We start from the raw sequence: 19,972 nt of genomic DNA, 5'->3' as shown, positions 1-19,972 counted from the left end.
TTTCTGCATTCTTATTCTTTTTTCAAAGAAATTCTGACAATTCAAAGGTCGTACAAAGTTTAATTGCTAGAGGATGAAAGAGACAATCAGAATCCTGAGGCTTTAAAAAAGCCTTTATAAGAATTATCCAACCAATCTCCTGCCTCTAAGTTTGCTCTCAATAAATAAACTAGGTACTACAGCCATAAATTGATTAAATAAGGGAATGAAATTCATGGCAGCTTCTCTCACAGTAATGTTCTGTTTGTTTTACAAAGCTGAAGGTCTTGATTTTTTCCCTTCATTCTTATATGTTTACTTACTACACTGCTTTAAAACCCAGATAAAAGGGCTAAAATGGAGTTGAAATAAGCTAAAAAGCAGTTGAAAATCAGTTATGCAGAAAGAAATTTATAACATTAAATTCACATCTTTCACAGCTCAAAATTAAGCAGTGGTTTATTTCGATTCATATTTCTTTTCAATGCAAACATATGGTCAGAACTGCAGGAATAATTTCCAAACGCTCAGTGGTAGATTCTGAAGAGCAGCAAAAAGAATAGTAAAAATGTGCCAAAATTTTATTCCTGAGACTTAAAAAAACACACCCCAAAACATACAAAACAACAGCTTTATTGAAATAATCTACATACCTTACATATCACCCATTTAAAGTATACAATTCAGAGGTCTTTAGTATATTCACAAAGTTTGTGCAACAACCATCACTATTTAATTCTATAACATTTCATCACCCCAAAAAGAAACCTTCACCCATCAGTAGTTATTATCCATTCTCCTCTCCCCAGCCTTGGCTGCCACTAATCTACTCAGTCTCCATGGATTTGCCTAATTTGCCTAATCTCAACATTCATACAAATGAAGTCACACAATATGGGGCCTTTGTGTCTGATCTCTTTCACTTAGCATTATGTTTTCAAGGTTCATTCATACTGTAGTATATATCAGTATTTCATTCCTTTACATGGCCTAATAATAATCCACTGTATGGATATACCACATTTGTTTATCCATTCAACAGGTTAAGTTATTTCCACTTTTTGGCTATAAAAAAGTAATACTGCCTGGAGGAGTGGCTCAGTTGAGCATCAACCAACTTCACACTCTATGAGCAACAGGTATTTTGGAGTATAGGACAAAATTGTCTCCATTCCTCCTTCCCTTGTCCCATTCATTCTTTTAAAATAATCTTTATTTAAATTATATTTTAACATTTGATCTATATACAATATTATGTAAATCTAAGTTATAAAGTATAATGATAAAACAACCACCACCCAGTTTAGGACTAGAGCATTATAAATGCTATCAATGGGCCCAGCTGGGCGTGGCTCAGCAGTTGAGCATCGGCCTAGGATCCAGGAGATTGAGGTTCAATTCCCAGTCAGGGCACATGCCTGGGTTGCGGGCTCCATCTCCAGTTGGGGGGCATGCAGGAGGCAGCCGATCAATGAAGGCTCTCCTCATTGATGTTTCTCTCTCTCTTTCTCTCTCTCTCTCTCTGCATCTCTCTGAAATCAATAAAGATATATTTTTTTAAAAAAATACTATCAATGGGCTCCTATTCTTTCCCAATCCCTGGCTTCCCTCCCACATATATATAAATGTTTCTTAAAATCAAGAGTCAAGTAAATATTTGTTTGGTTTTTTTAATGAAGGGAGGGCAAGGAAAATAAGAGAAACAGATAAATTATAAAAGTTCAATCAATGCCCCCCCCCAAAGGGACAGTCTTTCAAAATACAATTACTGGAGAAGGTTGCTATTGGTAACTAGGAGCCAGAATGGTTTTAAAACTGGTTTAAAAGGAGGATGGGGAGTAGAAAAACAAATAAACAATTTTTTTAGCTTTCTAAAGAGCCTGGTAACCAAGTGAAACAATATTAAATTGCTTAAAAGTTATTCTCCCTTGCTTTGTTAACAATGTAATAAGTAGACAATATACCAATATAATTAAAATGAAGGCTAACAGGGGAACTGGGTTGTTAAGAAGGAATATTTTTTATTTACTCTATTGTGATGTTTAATCCCTACACTTACGCTAGCATTCCAAGAGTATCTGATAAAAAAAAGTTACAGAATTTTATGTATACACACACACACACAAAAAAGAAAGCTAGACAAACTGGACCTATTAAATACTCAGAAACCTAAGCATATACGTTCTTTTTTACAGGCAAAAGGAAAGAAACCATTATTTGTACAGTTGATCCTGGAAAATATATGGAGTTTGTATGATGCTGTCTTTTAAATGCCATCTTTTAAAGGTTAATGTGTGCTTATCTATGCATAAACAATTTTTGGAAGAATACAGACATATATAACTGTGATTACCAATCTATACCCCCCTTTTTAAACCATGAACTTGGATTAACATTTTATTTTAAATACTAGAGGTTTCTGAAATAAATAAAATCAACTTATATACACTGTATATTTAAAATTTTGCACACAGGCCCTAGGTTGGCTCAGGAATGGAGTCCATTCAAGGAGTTAAGGAGACTAGGTCATGAGATGCTTACCGTGGGCCTTGGAATCCTTGGATGAAAGAAAAGTTTAGCTAAACTGATTGCTAACAGAACTCTGACAGATTATTTAAAAAAAAAACAAAAAAAGCGGGAAAATACAGTGGAAAGGCCACAAGCTTTGAAGTCTAGATCATTCAAATCTAGCTTAGTCACTTACCAACTATTTGACCTTAAGCAATTTATTTAGCCTCTATAGGCCTCAGTTTCCACATCTGTAAAAACTAAAAAATTCTCTAGATAGTGGTGGCCTCATCTTTATATATACGAGGGTCCCTATCTGCAAGTTGAAAAAAATTCTATGGATTTTCCACACAACAAAAATATATTTTCAGTACCCAAAGACTGAAAACACACCTATGGAACTTATAAAGATTTCAGTTTTGATAACAATTAAAGTTGGCAATAATATGGGGAAAGAGCTACTGGGAGGCACTTTTTTAGAGCAACCAATTAGGGCAATCTGATACTGTCTATCAAATTTGAAATGCCTGACTTAGCAATCTTGCTTTATATTGCAGATATGCTTATATAGTGAGTGATTAAGTGCCCACCAGTAGCTCTTTCCCCATATTATTGCCTGAGAATGTGCACTGTAGTAATGTGTAATCACAAAAAATTGGAACTGTAATAAACATCCAACAATAGGGAAATAAACGGTTATATCCAAAAGTAAGAACACCATATGCAGTTCTAATGGAAATATAAACGGATACAACATTTATTTATTTATTTATTTACTTACTTACTTACTTAAATCCTCACCTGAGGATATTTTTTCCATTGCTTTTCAGACAGAGTGGGAGAGAGAGAGAGAGAAACATCAATGTGAGAGAGACACATCGACTGGTTACCTCTGGCACGTGCCCTGCGGGGATCGAGCCTACACTGAGGTACGTGCCCTTGGCCAGCATTGAACCCGGGACCCTTCAGTTCACAGGCCAACACTCTAACCACTGAGCTAAACCAGCTAGGGCAATGCAACATTTTTAGATCGCCAATCCAGGAAAGAGTATTGACCAACACTGTTAAAATTGTGATGACTTTTGATCCAACAACTTGATATTTAGTTCTATAGTATCAGAATTAACTAAGGGTGTGAGAAAAGACAGAAAGATAGAGATGTTCACAATAGCTTTTTAAAAGAGCGACATACCCTCTTACAACCTATTGTTAATTAACAATTAACCAAGCAAAGAGAAATAGTCATAAAAAATGTTACAGATAAAATATTTAGTAAAATAAGAAGACATTTCCCACATATTGAAGAAAAAAAGCAGGTAAAGAGTAGTATAGAGTCTGTATGATCCATTTTTGTAAAAAAGTAATATCTAGAAAGTGGGATTATAGTTTAAAAAATGTTTTCTTCTTTCTATTTTTTTCTGCCTACTTTTTCTACAGTGCACATATTCTTGTGTGAATAAAGTTATTTTATTTATTATTTTTTTAAATATATCTTTATTGATTTCAGAGAGAAGAAAGGGGAGGGAGAGAGAGAGAAACATCAATGATGAGAGAGTCATTGATCGGTTGCCTCCTGCATACCTCCGACTGGGGATCAAGCCCACAACCTGGGCATGTGCCCTGACCGGGAATTGAACCCCGACTGCCTGGATACTGGGTTGACACCCAACCACTGAGCCACGCCTGCCTGGGTGTAAAGCTATTTTATTTTTAAAGAAATAAAATAATTAAAAATAAAGTCCTTTGCAGCAATGCAATGATTCTGTGAAGGTGCTCATTCTAGTTTTGCATCTTGAGCCATAACTTGCCAATAACCCATCTTCAGAACGTAAAAACAGTCATCAGAAATGAAATAAAAACCAATACTAGTCTCTCTAGTCAATAAATACACTAAAATCACTACTCTTTACCATTTCCTTCAGGTAGACAACAACCTTATCCTATTTTCCATACCTAGTAACCAATAACCAAATGAATCTGCCAGAGAAAATACAAAATAAATCTGCCCTGGGAGGATTCTTAACAAACTAGTGGGGCCCTTCTCATTAAAAAAAGAACAACAACAAAATAAAATTATAAAAAATAAATAAAAACACTCAAAAACAACAAAAACCTCAACCCAGATCTCTTTTTAATAGTTACAAATTTGAGGTTTACAGTTTCTCTCCTAGAAATTATCAGCAGCAAAAATCAGCTACACCATCATCAATTCAGCACTAACTCAGAAGGAACAGCACCACCTACTGCATCACTTCCCTATCAGAAAACCATTATTAAATCCACTCTCCAACTAACAGAACCACATCAGTACCTAAACTTTAAACAGGTACAGCTGTTCCTAAGACCATTTTTACTCTTTCACCCCTCTAATCCAGGAAGAATTTCCCAATAATCCCACTTACCATTGTTGTTGGCAATTAGTGTGACAAGAGTCTTCTTTGTACTGTCGCTGTTCTGTGCCCCGCTGCTACTAACGGTGGTGGATGTAGAGAGGTGCCCAGCAACGGAAGCATGGGCAGCGATGGGCACTGGAGCCGAGACTGGCTGCTGGCTCACAGAAACTGTGGGGAAGGGGAGGCACAGTCACTTGGAGGCGGGGACAGTTGACACTAAAGGATACTGTTCTAATCTTCCCTTTTCATCTTATTGTAGGTCTCTATAGCCAAAAAGTTTCCTGCATTATTTGTAAATCCAACTGTTGATCTATTTCTCCTTGTATTTGTTGCTCACTCTACCAATTAGGCACAATGCCACCTTCTCTGTCACATTTCCTGATTAATGAAGTTAAATCACAAGCTCACTGAACCAGGATTTTAATGTGTTGCTTACACAGCTCAAGCAAACCTCTAGGACTCAAAGGTTTATCACCACCACAACCGGTATTCATAACAATGCATACTAAGCCGTCCACAAGACCCTAAACTGTGCCCTGTTTCAACACAAATCAACACTATCTTCAGGTCCCAAAGCAAGGAACATAAAAATAAAGAGAGCAACCGGTACGATTTGGCAGGGAAGGGAGGACTACCACCCACTTTCTGAATTCAGAACTAAAACTTGACCCTGCAACATCACCTTTTTGAAAGAGAAGCTAATAAGCCTAAGTCTGTCCTTGAAGGCAGATATGAAGCAAATCCTACTCAGCTCACAAATGAAACTAAGTTCAAGTAAAATAAAAAAGAAAAAGCCAGTACTATGGGAACCTGTTTTTTGACCGCGTGTAAATGGGCACTGACATACATCACATTACCACTTTGCATTCTTGTTCAAACATCATTTGGTAAGAGGATTGCCAGATGTTTGGTAAACATTGGTTAATAGAACTCTCAATGTTTTTAACGAATTAAATGTAGCGTGTCCAGCTTTATGTATGAGGAAACTGAGGCACATACAAACTAGACATTGGGAAACAAAGGCAGCACCAGTGCCACGAGGCAGCCCTGGATTCTTAAAGTCCTTCTCCACCTCACACTTTCTTAACAAAAATGCCCTTCAATTGAGTCAACTTAAACAGTAAGTCAAAAGAATTTTTGTTACCTGTAGTAGTTTTATCCACTGAATTATAATCTTCAACTACAGAATCCTCAATGACATCACTGATTTTCTGCCATGGTTCCAGCTCCTCCTCCTCACATTCCATAAACAGGTCGGTGTCCGCCATGCTACAAGGAAAAAAAAATTAAATAAGATGTTGACCTCAAAATGGAAAAAAATGTTTTATACAAAATATAGAATCTGATTAGTGAATCCATTGGTAACCTATCCCCTTGTGCTACCCTCCTACCATGTCCCCTAACCTGCCCATTTCCAAGGGTCGAAAATTATGATACATTACAATGCTATTTTCTTTATTACTGAGCCTTTTTGCAAACTCTTAAATTTTGCACCCAAGATGAGAACCTCATTTGTCACACTCTAGTTCCAGCCCTACTACTGTCTAGTACTCAGTAATGGTTTTGGAGTCGGCTACATGCTTTTTTTAAAAATTTATCTTCATTGTTGAAAGTATTACAGATACCTTCCCCCACCCCCCATTGATCCCCTCCAGCCGGCATCCACCCCACACCTAGGCCTTCCCCATACTATTGTCTGTGCCCATGGTTATGCATTTATGCGTATAAGTTTTTGATTGATCTCTCCCCACCCTCTCCCCCATCCCCGCCTTCCCTCTGAGATTCGTAAGTCTGTTCCATACTTCTATGTTTCTTCTATGTTGTTCATCAGTTTATTTTGTTCATTATATTCCACATATGAATGAGATCAAGCTACATGCTTCTTTTAAAAACAAACCCTACAGCCAGGCCGGGCGTGGCTCAGCGGTTGAGCATCGACCTAGGGTCCAGGCAATCGGGTTTCGATTCCCGGTCAGGGCACGTGCCCGGGTTGCGGGCTCGATCCCCAGTCGGGGGCGTGCAGGAGGCAGGCGATCAATGACTCTATCTCTCTCTCTCCCTTCCTCTGGGATCAATAAAGATATTTTTTAAAAAAACACAAAAAACAAAGCCTACAGCCTGGCCAGTGTGGCTCAGTTGTTGAGCATCGACCCATGAACCAAGAGGTCACCAGTTCGATTCCTGGTCAGGGTACATGCCGGGGTTTCGGGTTCCATGTTTCTCTCATTGATGTTTCTACCTCTCTATCCCTCTCCCTTCCTCTCTAAAAATCAATAAAAACATATTTTAAAAAAACACACACAAAAACAGATAGTCCCTTATTATCAAGTATCTAGTCAGCATTCAAATATTAAATTCTCTCAAATACCAACTTTTAAAAGTTTATTTGAATTAGGATTCAAATAAGGTCCACATATTATGATTATCTGATAAGTTTGTTAAGTCTATTAATTTATACACATTCCTTCATCTTTTTTCCCCTTTGCAATTTGCAATTTGAAAAACCAGGTCACCTCCTGTAGTTTCTACAGTCTGGATATAGTTGATCACATACACATGGCATTTAACATATGCCTCTGTCTGCTGCATATCCTGAAATCAGCAGTTGAATCTACAGACATGATTAGATACAGGTTGAACCACCTCCCATGCCCCTCACCCGTCTACTCTTAAGGGTGGTATCTGGAGGCATGATCAATGCCCTGGTCTCACCATTCTAAATCTATCATTCCTTCATTTCTTTTTTTTTAATCCTCACCTGAGGATTTTTTTTTTTACTGAATTTTAGATAGAGAGGGAGACAGGAGAAAGAAACATCAATGTTAGTGAGAAACATTCAACAGTTGCCTCCCATATGGCCGCAACTGTATGCATTCCCTTTCCCTTCCAGTTAACAAGATGCCTTTGATCACTTTCATGATTGGCAGAATTTACATATAGTTTAAATTTTTTAAGGACAATCAGAGGTTAACAAAAAAGATAAAGTTCTTTTTTATTTTTTTAAAAATATATCTTTATTGATTTCAGAGAGAGGAAGGAAGAGGGAGAGAGAGAAACATCAATGATGAAGGAGTTATTGATTGGCTGCCTCCTCCTGCATGCCCCCAACTGGGGGGGATCTAGCCCACAAGCTGGGCTTCGAGCCCACAAGCTGGGCATGTGCCCTGACCAGGAATCAAACTAGTCCTAGGCTGATATTCAACTGCTGAGCCATGCCCAGCCGGGCCACAGTAAAGTTCTTTTCCAAGCAAATTAGGAGTTAGAGGTAGGGAACTGACAATGCAAAAGGCCTAGACTTGACCTACAAGTGAAGAGCTCACTTCTACCCTCAATAAAATTTCCAATGGAGCTAAAAACTTTCATAACAGTCCTGTATTCTCCAACAGATACCAGGCACAACCTAAGCTGTGCAGCACATCTGCCAAAGGAACTTGGGTTCAACGGCTGTACACAGGTTTTATAACAGGAAACCTAGTTGCATAAAGGACATCATAAAAGAGTCTTCACGCATGCTGACGGATTTTATCCAACTTAGTGATACCGAAACAGGGATAATTTGTCCCCAGAAGACATTTGGCAATGTCTGGAGACACTTTTGGTAATCACAACTAGGCATGGAGGTGGTGAGGGTGCTACTGGTATCTATCTATTAGGTAGTGGCCAGGGGTGCTATTCAACATTCTACAATACACAGGCCAGCTGGGGACTCATCTGGCCCAAAATGTCAGTAGTGCCAAGATTGAGAAACCCTAATCAGATTGAATCCATGTTCTGAAAAAGGGGAAATTAAAATAGACCAAAAAAAACCCATCCCACATTCTATGCATAAAGGATTATCATTTCATGTTAAAATACCTATCCGCTCTGCAACCGAAAAGATGATCAGAATAGGTTCCTCAAAATAGGTTCAAATGGAGACATCTTATACAGCAAAAGCACTTTTATGAAACTCAGACGCGTAGCTTCTTTCACCCTATAATTATCTACCTTATCTTCATACTCATCTGACAACTGTGCCATTTTTATGTACTTCTGGCCCAAATTCGTAATTTCTCCTCATAAAATTGAAGCATCATGATGTTACTCTAACTCTCCAAAATTACTGATTACTAGCAGTATTTTTACTACCAGTATTTGTTGTTATCAGCATTGACTGGTGAATAATTTTTGTGAAAAAAATTTCCCAAAGACCTCTAATCTAAGTGCCATTTCCAAAATTTCTGGTTGTGAGCCCTTTACATTCCTCTCTGGGCTGCTTTTGTTAAATATACCAACTCTTCTTGCCTCTTCAACTTCTGAGTTATTTTCTCAGAGGGCAGTGAATCACAATCATGATGCAGTCCTATTTCTGTGTTCTTTCTCAAAGTCTTACTGCTATGCTTGAACTTACAAGTTACAGAAGTAGTTCTATACCTCAGAAGCCAAAGGTTGTATCAGTAATAAGTTTAAATAGAAAAATGTTGGCCAACAATCCAAAGTCTACCAGTCATCAGCTGTCTGGTCTATGACTTGTTTTGTAAAAAAACAAGAAAAGCCATTGACAATGTTTACCCTAAAACAAAGCAAGCGTTTAAGCGTAACTTCCTGTTTATGGGAAATACAGCAATAGAGGAACAAGTAGCACCACAAAAAAATAATGAGGTAAATCCAGAAGGTGAGACTTTCTATAAGGAAATAATCAGACAAGTGCAGAATATGAAATATTACATATAAGACATGGTCTATTTTTATTTATTTATATTATTTTATTTTAATCCTCACCCGAGGATATTTTTTCCATTGCTTTTCTGAGAGGGTGAAAGGAGGAGGGAGGGAGGGAGAGAAAAACATCGATATGAGAGACACATCGACTGGCTGCCTCCCACACGTGCCCTGACCAGGGCTGGGGATCAAGCCTGCAACCAAGGTACATGCCCTTGGCAGGAACTGAACCCGGGACTCTTCAGTTCACAGGCCGACGCTCCAACCACTGAGCCAAACTGGCCAGGGCAAAACATAATCTCCTTTAAAATGTCAATGCCACACACACAGGGAGACCAAATGATTAAAAGAAACTAGAGAGACGTAACAAAATGCAACATGTGAACCTTTATTGGATATTGGTTCATAAAAAAAGCTATAAATAACATTTTGGGACACTGGAACCTTTGAATATAGAGCTCAGGCATATCTCATTTTACTGTGCTTCATAGATACTGCATTTTCTGTAAGTAGAAGGCTTATGGCAACCCTGGGTTGAAAAAGTGTATTGGCACCATTTTTCTAACAGTCTCAGATATGGTATTTTTCAGCAATAAAGAATTTTTAATTAAGGTCCGCACATTGTGTTTTTAGACATAATGTTACTGTATGCTTTAAACGAAAGTATACTGTAAACAAAACTTTTATATGCACCAGGAAGCCAAAAAATTTATGTGACTTGCTTTATTGTGATAGTCTAGAACCAAACCCGCAACAGGTATGTCTGTAGATACTACATGACATTTGGGAATTATTTTTAATTTTTTTAGAAAGGATAATGGTATTAGTTATGTAGCAGAATGTATTCTTATCAAATGCATGAAATACTCAGTGTAAATGTTATGACTGTGACTTTCAACTGGTTTTGTAAATATATAGATATTTTGGCATTTTCTTAAGAGACATCAAATATGCCAACATATTTAAAAGCAGCAAAAAGAATCCTGCAGATATACCTGTTAGTCTACTTCTGAGGTATTTAATGGGCAGCAAATGTTTACCTACCTTCATCTCAAATAAGATTAGGAAAATATCTGTTTTCTACCAAAGCTACCCGTATAGATTTGGCTCTTGAAGCTTTGAATTCCTTTAATTTGTCTGTTTCTTACATAGCTGTAAAGTCAATTCCAAGAATAAAGAATTCAGAATCTAACATTTTCAATTCACTGCTAATACATACCAGCTCATAAAGCAATATAAGAACAACATTTGGAACAGGAAAAATGTTTTAAAAAACAAAAATTTTAAGAATACAACTGTCTTGCTCTAGGGTGAGAAATAATAATAATGCTCAAAACAACTGGCATTTGTTTTCAAGCTACCTCAATCCAGGGCTTCAAAAACTACAGAAAATGTACAGGGCTGACTCCTTAATATGGCTATAAAATGAATTATTGTTAAACCTGTAATAAGCTTTTACTTATCCAATTTTTTGCATAGCCCATTTTGTCCCTCAAAGGATCTGTTACATATAGTATTCACAATGGGTTCTTAGTTTTAATAATCTAATATTACCAAACATAAAATGCTTTCCATTTTTGTGACAACAAATCTATCAAGCAGCACTCAAATATTAGTTATGTGCTGTTTACTAAAACAACTAAAGTAAGGAATAAGTTCCCTATTTTTAAAGGGTTTAATATTCAAGAGTCCCTCTCCCAAGAAAAGCTTTTCTTCACTGAAAGTTGTATGTGGTCTAAATTCTATTTCTAGTCCCTCAACTGCATTTAATTGCTAAATACTAGCAAAACATTAGTCAATTATTTCCCTTCTCTCTTCCCCAGAGTTACATGCAAAGATGTTTTTGTGGGTATGGCTTAATATCACAAACCAGAATGCCAAAGGATCTATCAGTCTTACCATATTAATATGACAAAGGCACCAACCAGCTCTAGGGTTTGTAATTTAAATCAGAGGTCTCCACCTTCAACAAAAAGACATGTATGGAAAATAAAGACTCAAACATATCTGGAAATATACTTTATTTTACTGTGACATAACCAGGCATTATTATACACTTTACATGCATTATCTCAATGAATTCTCACAACTTTTTGTCCTAAATACTACATTTTACAGATGAGGTCAAAACCGAGGTTTAGAGAGATTAAGTAACTTGCTCAAGGTTACAGTGAGCAAATATCCCAGGCAGGATTCAAACCAAGTTTTGCTCTAGAATTTTTCCCCAAATCACTGCCTTTTCTGTTACTAACCCTAACATTTGTTAAGTCTCCAGATGTTCCTAAATGGAGGAAGATTTGGATAATCTCAGGAGCAGAAGCATAGAGCAAACACAGTGATTCTCATATTTTTTGCTCTCGGGACCCCGAAGAGCATTTATTTATGCGGATTATATCCTTTGATATTTATAATATTAGAAATTAAAACAGAAAAATTTAAACACTTATCAGTGAGTTTTAAAAAAAGCTACATGTCAACATAAATAACATTTTCTATTAAAATTACTATTTTTCTACCCCAGTGTGGCTCAGTTGGTTGAGCATAGTCCCATGCACCAAGAAGTCGCCAGTGTGATTCCTGGTCAGGGAACCTGTGGGTTGTGGCCTTGATCCCCAGTAGGGGGTGTGCAGGAGGCAGTTGATCAACAACTCCCTCTCATCATTGATGTTTTTATCTTTCTCCTTTCCTCTCTCTGAAATCAATAAAAACATATTTAAACAAATAAAACAAAATAGCTTGTAAAAATAAAAAATTGTATCTTAGAGTCTGAAGCTGTATCAATGAACTTTTGTACTTTATCTTAAAATCCACTGGTGTATCTTCAATTTTGAAAGAATTTTTACCCATGGTGATTTTGAAACATTATGCCCATCTTCCAAAGGTTGACACATTTCATTATACAATATAAAAAAAATTAGCCATTGCCCTGGTGGTATGGCTCAGTTGGTTGAGCACCAAAAGGTCACCAGTTCAATTCTGGTCAGGGCACATGCCTGGATTGTGGGCTTGATCCCTAGTAGGGGGCATGCAGGAGGCAGCCGATCATCACTGATGGTTCTTTCCCATTGATGTCCCCCCCCCCGCCCCGTTCCTCTCTAAAATCAATAAAAACATTAAAAAAAAAATCAGTGATTAATACTGATGTTATAAGAAATTTTTTAAATATTAGCAAACTGTAAAACTTTAAAAAAATTCGAATTTCACTCAAGTTTTTACCACTGCTAACAAATGATGTCAACTGTTTTCCTTGAAGCAACAAGCTCACATCATTCAGGAAAACACCACCAAACACTCAAGTGTAAAACACTAGTCTGTCAGTTGTTCTTTCAACTAAGAATGATGTTGTTCCCTGAAACAAACAATGCTGTTCCACAACTCAATCTCACAAGTACTTTTACCTTATGACATGGATCATACCTTGTTAGGCAGCATAAGTACATTATGCATACTTCCCATTTGGTCACAGGTACTTAAAGATTAAAAGACATGCATGTGTACTCAAGGGCTGAGATTTAATAAAATTCATCACTTTTACTGCTTCATCAAGGACATTCTCAAGTAAGCAGAGTTTTGCACAACTTCTTTGCTTTGTGCTAAAACACCACCAGTAGTTTAACCCATCCTTGCTTTTGGAGCATGAGTGCAAAATGTCAGCACTCATGCATCTTAGCATTATTTTGGAAATAGTCTTAACCTCCTGACTCTCAAGGGTCTGAGATTCCCAGGTGTCAATGGATCGCCTTTCACAACTGCTTTCCTAGATTATACCACTAGTTTGAGGTGGGGGTGGAAACACTATCAAAACCCTGTTCACCCCAAAAGTCTTCACTCCGTTAGTCCATTTAGTTTGAAATACACCATCAACATAGGAAAGGAGCAGGAAACCAAGACACAGATTGCAATTTTAATTGTTTTGAGATTCTATTTTGAGCACCTTCATGGTAGACCAACAAAATTGTCAACGTGAAAGTTACCTTAATCAGTCTCAACTGAGGGACAGAGGGTTAAAAATGTAGAGATGACACCTCCCTCGCCATCCCACTCAAACAGACTTGGGGATGGGCCCCCCACCAAACTGAACTTCTAGCAATCTCCCAAGGTACTCTTTGTGCACCCAAAGTTAAGCATGATTGTGCCAAGTGGATTGAATTTAGAGTCCAATCGCCAGTCCCAAGAGCAACGGGGGTCTCAAAATTCAATACCGTTCACGAAGCAGCAGCCTTCCCTGCTCCTTTCTCAATCGGTTAATTCCTTTAGTTTGAGGTACATCCCTAACATAGCTGATACGTGGGGTTTGAGCTGCGGTGGAAAGTGTCTAAATAAGAGTGTAGAGAGCTGGGCAACAAGAGGGCTGTTCTGACCCAGTACAACTTTACCTCAATTTCAATCTCAAAAATGAGATTGGGCTCAATGATTTACAAGGCTCTTTTCAACTCTACCTTTCTGAGATAAGAATGTCCAGGACTAGTGAGCAGAGAAACATCCAGTGAGTAGGAGGGAATCCCGCGTCTAACGGGAGAAGAAACCAGGAAAACTCGCAGAAAGGAGGGAAAGCAGGTGGATCTACAACATCACTCATTTTCAGAGTAGGTGCTGAGAATCCAGAGAAAATAGTCCCTGGGATAAACATGGCGCCCACGGCGGCAGAATATAGCCACCAGAAAATATTTTCCACCCCAACCCATCTTATAAGTCACGGCACCATCCCAAAGAATATTTAGGGCCAAGGGAGGGGACCTGATAAAGTAACTGCAGTGCACTACGGCTTGGGATCTACTATTGGACCAGGCAGGGATTACATAACACAGGGAGAGGCTGAGCCATCACTCATTTTCCTCCTCGCACTCAAAAAAGAGCGCCCCACTCTTTCCCAGGGGTGCGGGAGCGGGGCGGGCCGAGCACTCCCCCACCTCGGGCACCTCGCCCCCGCCCCTCCCGCCCGCCTCCCCAGCGCAGCCTCGCCCCCTGGCCCCCACGCCCGCCCCTCCCGCCGCGCCCCACCGTCTCGCCGCCGCCCGCGCCCCCGCCCCTTCCCCAGCGGGCCGCCGCCGCCCGCTCCCGCTCCCGCTCCCGCTCCCGCGCCCTCCCACTCCTCCGAGACGCCTCGCGCCAGGCGTGCGTGTGGACGTCGGGTGTGTGCGGGGCCGTGGGGCCGTGGGGCGCGAGTGCGCGCGCACGCGCGCGCGCCGCGGCGGCCGCCGGGGGGCGGGGGCGCCGGCAGGCTGGGGCCTCCCGGCCCGACCCGCCGCGCGGCTCCAGCGGGTCGCTCGCGCACACACACACGCGCTCGCGCGCCGCACCCCACGCCAGCCGCCGCCGCGGGCCGCGCCGCCACTCGCGGGGGGCGGGGGCGCGCGCCACCGGGCCCCCGCCTCCACCCCTCGCGTACCCGCCCCATCCCCCACTCATTGTCTCGCCTCCGAACGCCTCGCCGGGCGAAAAGATAACGGAACCCCCGGGAGAAGGGGGTGGGGAGAGAGTCGGCTCGCTCACTCACCTCCCGTGGTCGTCGCCGCCGGTAGTCTGACCCGAAGAAGGCGCCGTCGCCTTAAAGGGACCTGCACTCGGCACCGGGAGAAGGGGGTGGGAGCAGGGGAGGGGACGGGGGCTTGGGGGGAGACGGAGAAGAGGGAACCGTTGAAAGCTCGTCTCCCTGAGGGTGCTAGGAAACCTCCCTCGGGTTCGAGTGATTTGGGATGGATTTTTTTTTCCCCCGAGGGGGGCGGGGGGGGCCCCGAGGGAGGGGGGTGGGAGGGCCAAGGAATGCGGCTCCGTGTACAGGAGCTGGCGCGGGGGAGAGAGACGCCGACTCCCCCCACCGACCCTCTCGCCCCGCGGAGGGATTCGGCTCGTCACTTCCGCCCTCCCCCTTTCGTGGCCTTTCAATTGGCTGGGGGGGTGGCGCGTCATGGGCTCAGCCTAACCCCTGCCCGGGCTTCTTTTCTAGTCAAGTTTGTCTGGGCTTGCAAATAAATAAATAAATAAAAACATTTATTATTTTTTTTAATGAAATAAAGAATAACTAGCTTCAGAAGCCATGTCTAAATTTTGGGGAGGGTGAGAAAAATGAGATTTCCAAAGAAAATATTCCCCAGTTCACTTGCCTGGACTTTTGAGGGAAATTTTGGGAATCTCCCCACTTTCCACTCAAGGCTTGTACCTCAGCAAGAGGGGAACCTCATGCCACAGGCCAGATGGTGAGGCCCAGTGACGCCAACAACTGTCACTGGGACAAAGGCGGCAAAATGACACTCTTTCTCAAGAGACAGTCAGCCAGGTAGCCTTGGGGCAGCCTTAAGTGAAGAACTTTTAAAAGCCATTTTACCCAGAACCCTCCTGGATTCTGAAAGTCCCAGTGACTGCACATCAGGGGGATTCTGACATGTGAAAACGGCTTTGAAATCGTTGAGAACAGACTCAGCGAAGATGCTCACGTCTAAGAAACCTCAGACTGTGTGCTCTGTGCTTCAGTCGTGGCTGGGATGGATTGGCTCCCAAAACCGGCCCATTCAAGACCATCCACCTCTTATTTTCCCCAAACGAAAACTAACTTCTTTTCCAGGAAGCTAAGAAATGTTGTCCTTTATTACTTCCCAAGATGATTAAATGTTAGTATTTTCCTGATATATGTGAGGATGTTGTTGCTCTTCAAGCAGAACACAAATACTAGCTCTGGAACCACCAGAGCTTGTGACGTGGGCGGTGAGGCCATTCCTGAGCTCCGTGGAAGGGCACAGGGCAGTGCCTGAGAAGCCTGGGAAGAAGATACCTACCCTGCCCAAACCACTTTCCCCCTGGCTTCCATGACCCCAGCTGCTGCTTCCTCAAGAAGGGTGGACTCTTCCAGCCATGGCCTGATGACCAGCTCTCTCTGTAACCCATCTCCAGCCCAGTTGTCCCTAACCCCCCAGTTACAGCCCTCCCAGCCTGGTGCTTACAAGCTGAGTGTGGCCACACAGTTAGATCCAGAGGAGATCATTATGCTCCCAGACTCGGATTATAGCTGCCTCCCCATCACTCCCTGACTCCAAAATGTTGGGGATAGTATTTGGAGGATGGTGGGAAGCAGATGACCAAGGAAAGGATGGACCAAGCTAATCCCCTCTTGGTGGTGTTTCTTTTTTTTTTTTTTTTTAAAAAAAACAGGTTTTACACAAAACAATAAACAATAAAGTTCTGTAAAAAGTTTTGCTTCATTCCAAATGCTAAATCAACTACTTGGTACAGGTTTGGGGAGATCCAGGTTCATATTTATGCCATTCAAACCGCCAGACTATGAAAATAGGCAGTGGAAGTATGCACTCCAAATTGTGTGCATGGGTGCCCACACCGCCACCCATTTTCATTCCACTTCATCCCATTCCACACCAAAAACGTGATTTCAAGTAGTCATTCTTAGAAGAACTTCATTCATTATTTGAAATGGGAGAATCACTAATCCTTTTGAAAATATTTCTGGATCTGGAAAAGCCTATGGAGAGATTATGGAATCAATGAGCAAAAGACAAATTCTACATGAAGCTCTAATCCGATTTTATGCTTTCCTGAAATAATTATTGTAATTTATTACAATGTTATTTGCCTCTTATATATTCTCGTTGAAACATATTTTGCCAAACATATACTTGACCTCTCAGCTTATGCCCTCTGCCGATGAGGTCAAGACCAACAGATTGTTGACCAATAACCATTAGCATACCATATTGAAAATGCATCCTGCATCCATTCATTCAAAAAATATTTACTGAGTACTCACTATATGCCAAGCACTGTTCTACATGCTGGGAACCCAGCAACGAAGAAAACAAAATCTCTAAACTTGTGAAACATACCCTAGAGGGGAGAGACATAGACAATAGACACATAATCACATTGTTTTAATATCTACTGTTAAGTAACAAGTGGCTTCAAAATTTCCTGGCTTAGAACAATAATTGTATTATCTCTCATGGTTCTAGGAGGTGGTTAGGCTAAGCTAAGCAGTTCTTACTTAGAGTCTCATGTTTCGGCTGGGGCTAAAGTCTTCTCAAAAGCTTCCTCAAAAGTCTGAAAGTTGATGACTGTTGGCTTGACCAGAACTGGCTGTTGACCTCTCAATGTGGCCTGGGCTTCCTCATATCGGAGTGGCTGAGTTCCAAGATTGCCTGCTCCAAGAGGACCAGACAGAGGTTGTATGGCACTATCTGGCCTAACATCAGAGGTCACATAGCATCAGGTCCACAACAATTACAGGCCCACCTCAATTCAGGGGGGGTGAGGGACATCTCTCAAAGGGAATAGTAGAAACATCACATCATAAGAAAAGTACGTGGAATGGAAAATCTCGTGGCAACCTTGGAAAATATGATCTGCCACGCCTTACATAAAGAAATATATAGTGTGTGATATGGCATTTGGTGCTATAGATGGAGAAAAGAGCAGGATGGGGGAATTGGGAGTGTGGTGCAGAGGTGGGGGGAAATTGTTATTTTATGTGGGGTGGCTGGAGGAGGCTTCAGCATTAAGATGACATTTGAGGGCAGACTCGAAGACAGTGAAGCCAAATTCAGGTTATTCTCTTAGTGAAAGTGAAGTCATTGGAGGGTTTCGAGCAGAGGGGTGGCATGACCTGGCTAAGACTTTTAAAGAAACGCTCTGGGTGCTTATAGAGAACAACTGGTAGGGGCAAGGGTAGATGCAGGAAGATGAGTTCAGAGGCTACTGCAATAAACTAGGTGAGAGATGATGGTGGCCTGGACCAGGGTGGGAGCTGGGCAGCTGCTTCTTCAGCTAAGTGAATTCTTTTTTTAAATTTTTTTTGATCTTTATTGATTTCAGAGAGAGGAAGGGAGAGAGAGAGAGATAGAAACATCAATGATGAGAGAGTCGTCATTGATCGGCTTCCTCCTGCATGCCTCCGACTGGGGATCGAGCCCACAACCAGGGCTTGTGCCCTGACCGGGAATGGAACCGCAGTCTCCTGGATCCTAGGTTGATGCTCAACCACTGAGCCGCACCCAGCCGGGCAGCTACGTGAATTCTTCAGTGTGTTGTTTACTTCTCTTTGATCTATTTTTCGGTATTTAGTTTGTGCTCTGGGAGAAGTTTTGACCCATCATGGCTAGCAAAATGTGTGCAAGAGATGGAGCTATGCCTGCCCCCAAAGAAATAAAGGAAGACTATTAGGCTGAATGTTAAAATGTGGGTTTTGTGGGACTGGAGGCACCTTCAAGGAAAAAGTTCAGGAAACAATGGTAAAGATTAACAGACAATCAGGGAGTGGAGTAAGCTCTTTGACATTATAAAAGGTGTCCTAAACTATGCCACAGTATGGGAGGACTGATCCACAGTTGAATGAGGTAACTGGAAGAAATCAGGGGTAGAGACATTCTATAACATCAGAGGATTTGAAGAAAACTCTACCGCCTTGCAAAACTGGAGCAGTATCTCAAAAAAGACTATACAATTAGGGCTCCTATTTTCAGGAACACATTCCCCATCCTAAAGGAGGAATGGCCGTATTAATTTGGACATAATATTGGGACATTTTGCTGTCTTCAGCTAAGTAGAAGATTCTAGAGTGAAGTAATAGAACTGATAGTGCTGGTTTCTCTTCTATCTGAGCCCTCTTGATAATGATGGGAAACCAAAGCAGCAGAATAAATAACTTGGATGGAATCCTTAAAAATTCACATGCCTCTATAACATAGTGGGGAGGGGCCTGAAAGCCAATCCAGTCTAGTATATTGAAGAAATTGGACCCAGTACTGTTGCTAAACATCTATCCCGGTTTTCAGTAGCCAACTGAGAAAAACTGAATCCTCCCCTTATGAGTTTCTTAGAAAGAAGGTCAAAAGTTAATGGAAGTACCAAGTTGGGCATTTCACAGTTGGGTAGCAGGAGAATGTGTCTTTTCGACACTTTATGGAAACACTTATTTGCTTCCTTGGCTTATGGTTTCTGCCACAAGTTGAAAATTGGAACCACCTGTAGCTTGGAGAGTGTCAAGGCAGAGAGACAAATGATTTCAACATGTCTTCAAAAGCAGTGAGCTATGGGGGGCCCCTCTGCTGTCATTTTGCTACTCTACAGATCCAATCAATCACCGACTGCTCAGGTTCAGTGTGTGGCTGACAGGTAGCTGTTGGGGTGGAGAGTGGAGAGGATTGAGAGGTCAGTTCAAGCAGAAAGCAGCTTCGTGGGAGACAATGCCAGGTTTCTTCAAAAATAAGCATCCTGCTCCTTATAACACACACTCAGGGTGGTCAAACCCAGGAGCTCAAAGGGAGCTACTCATTTGGGAAGACCTACGGGCTAGAAGAACAGTGGAGAAATCTTCACCATCTGAGCATCTCCAGCTCAGGATTGAAAGCAGATTGCACTGAGCCTGGAAGTCAAAAGAAGTCAATAAG

The 19,972-nt window shown here is 41.2% G+C and overlaps 1 protein-coding gene across 6 annotated transcripts in view; it reads right to left on the bottom strand.

Moving 5' to 3' along the window:
- POGZ (pogo transposable element derived with ZNF domain) overlaps positions 1 to 15,411 on the bottom strand; it is a 34,527-nt gene extending 19,116 nt beyond the window's left edge. For 2 of the 6 annotated variants that reach the window (XM_081121632.1, XM_081121635.1), the window contains exons 1-3: positions 15,079 to 15,163; positions 6,025 to 6,149; positions 4,890 to 5,048 (exon numbers count right to left, since the gene is read on the bottom strand). In XM_081121632.1, coding sequence (XP_080977758.1) covers positions 4,890 to 5,048; positions 6,025 to 6,148 — 283 coding nt within the window. In that variant the 5' untranslated portion in view covers position 6,149; positions 15,079 to 15,163. Of the gene's footprint in view, positions 1 to 4,889; positions 5,049 to 6,024; positions 6,150 to 11,480; positions 11,535 to 15,078 lie in introns of those variants that run through there. The other 4 variants (XM_081121633.1, XM_081121634.1, XM_081121630.1 and 1 more) reach the window with 3 other exon arrangements.
- Positions 15,412 to 19,972: the final 4,561 nt, after the last annotated feature.

The sequence above is a fragment of the Miniopterus schreibersii genome (assembly GCF_964146895.1).
Source record: "Miniopterus schreibersii genome assembly, chromosome: 19".
Taxonomy (NCBI): Eukaryota; Metazoa; Chordata; class Mammalia; order Chiroptera; family Miniopteridae; genus Miniopterus; species Miniopterus schreibersii.
Note: the sequence above shows the minus strand (reverse complement) of the source record. Positions and strands in the feature narration are given on the sequence as shown.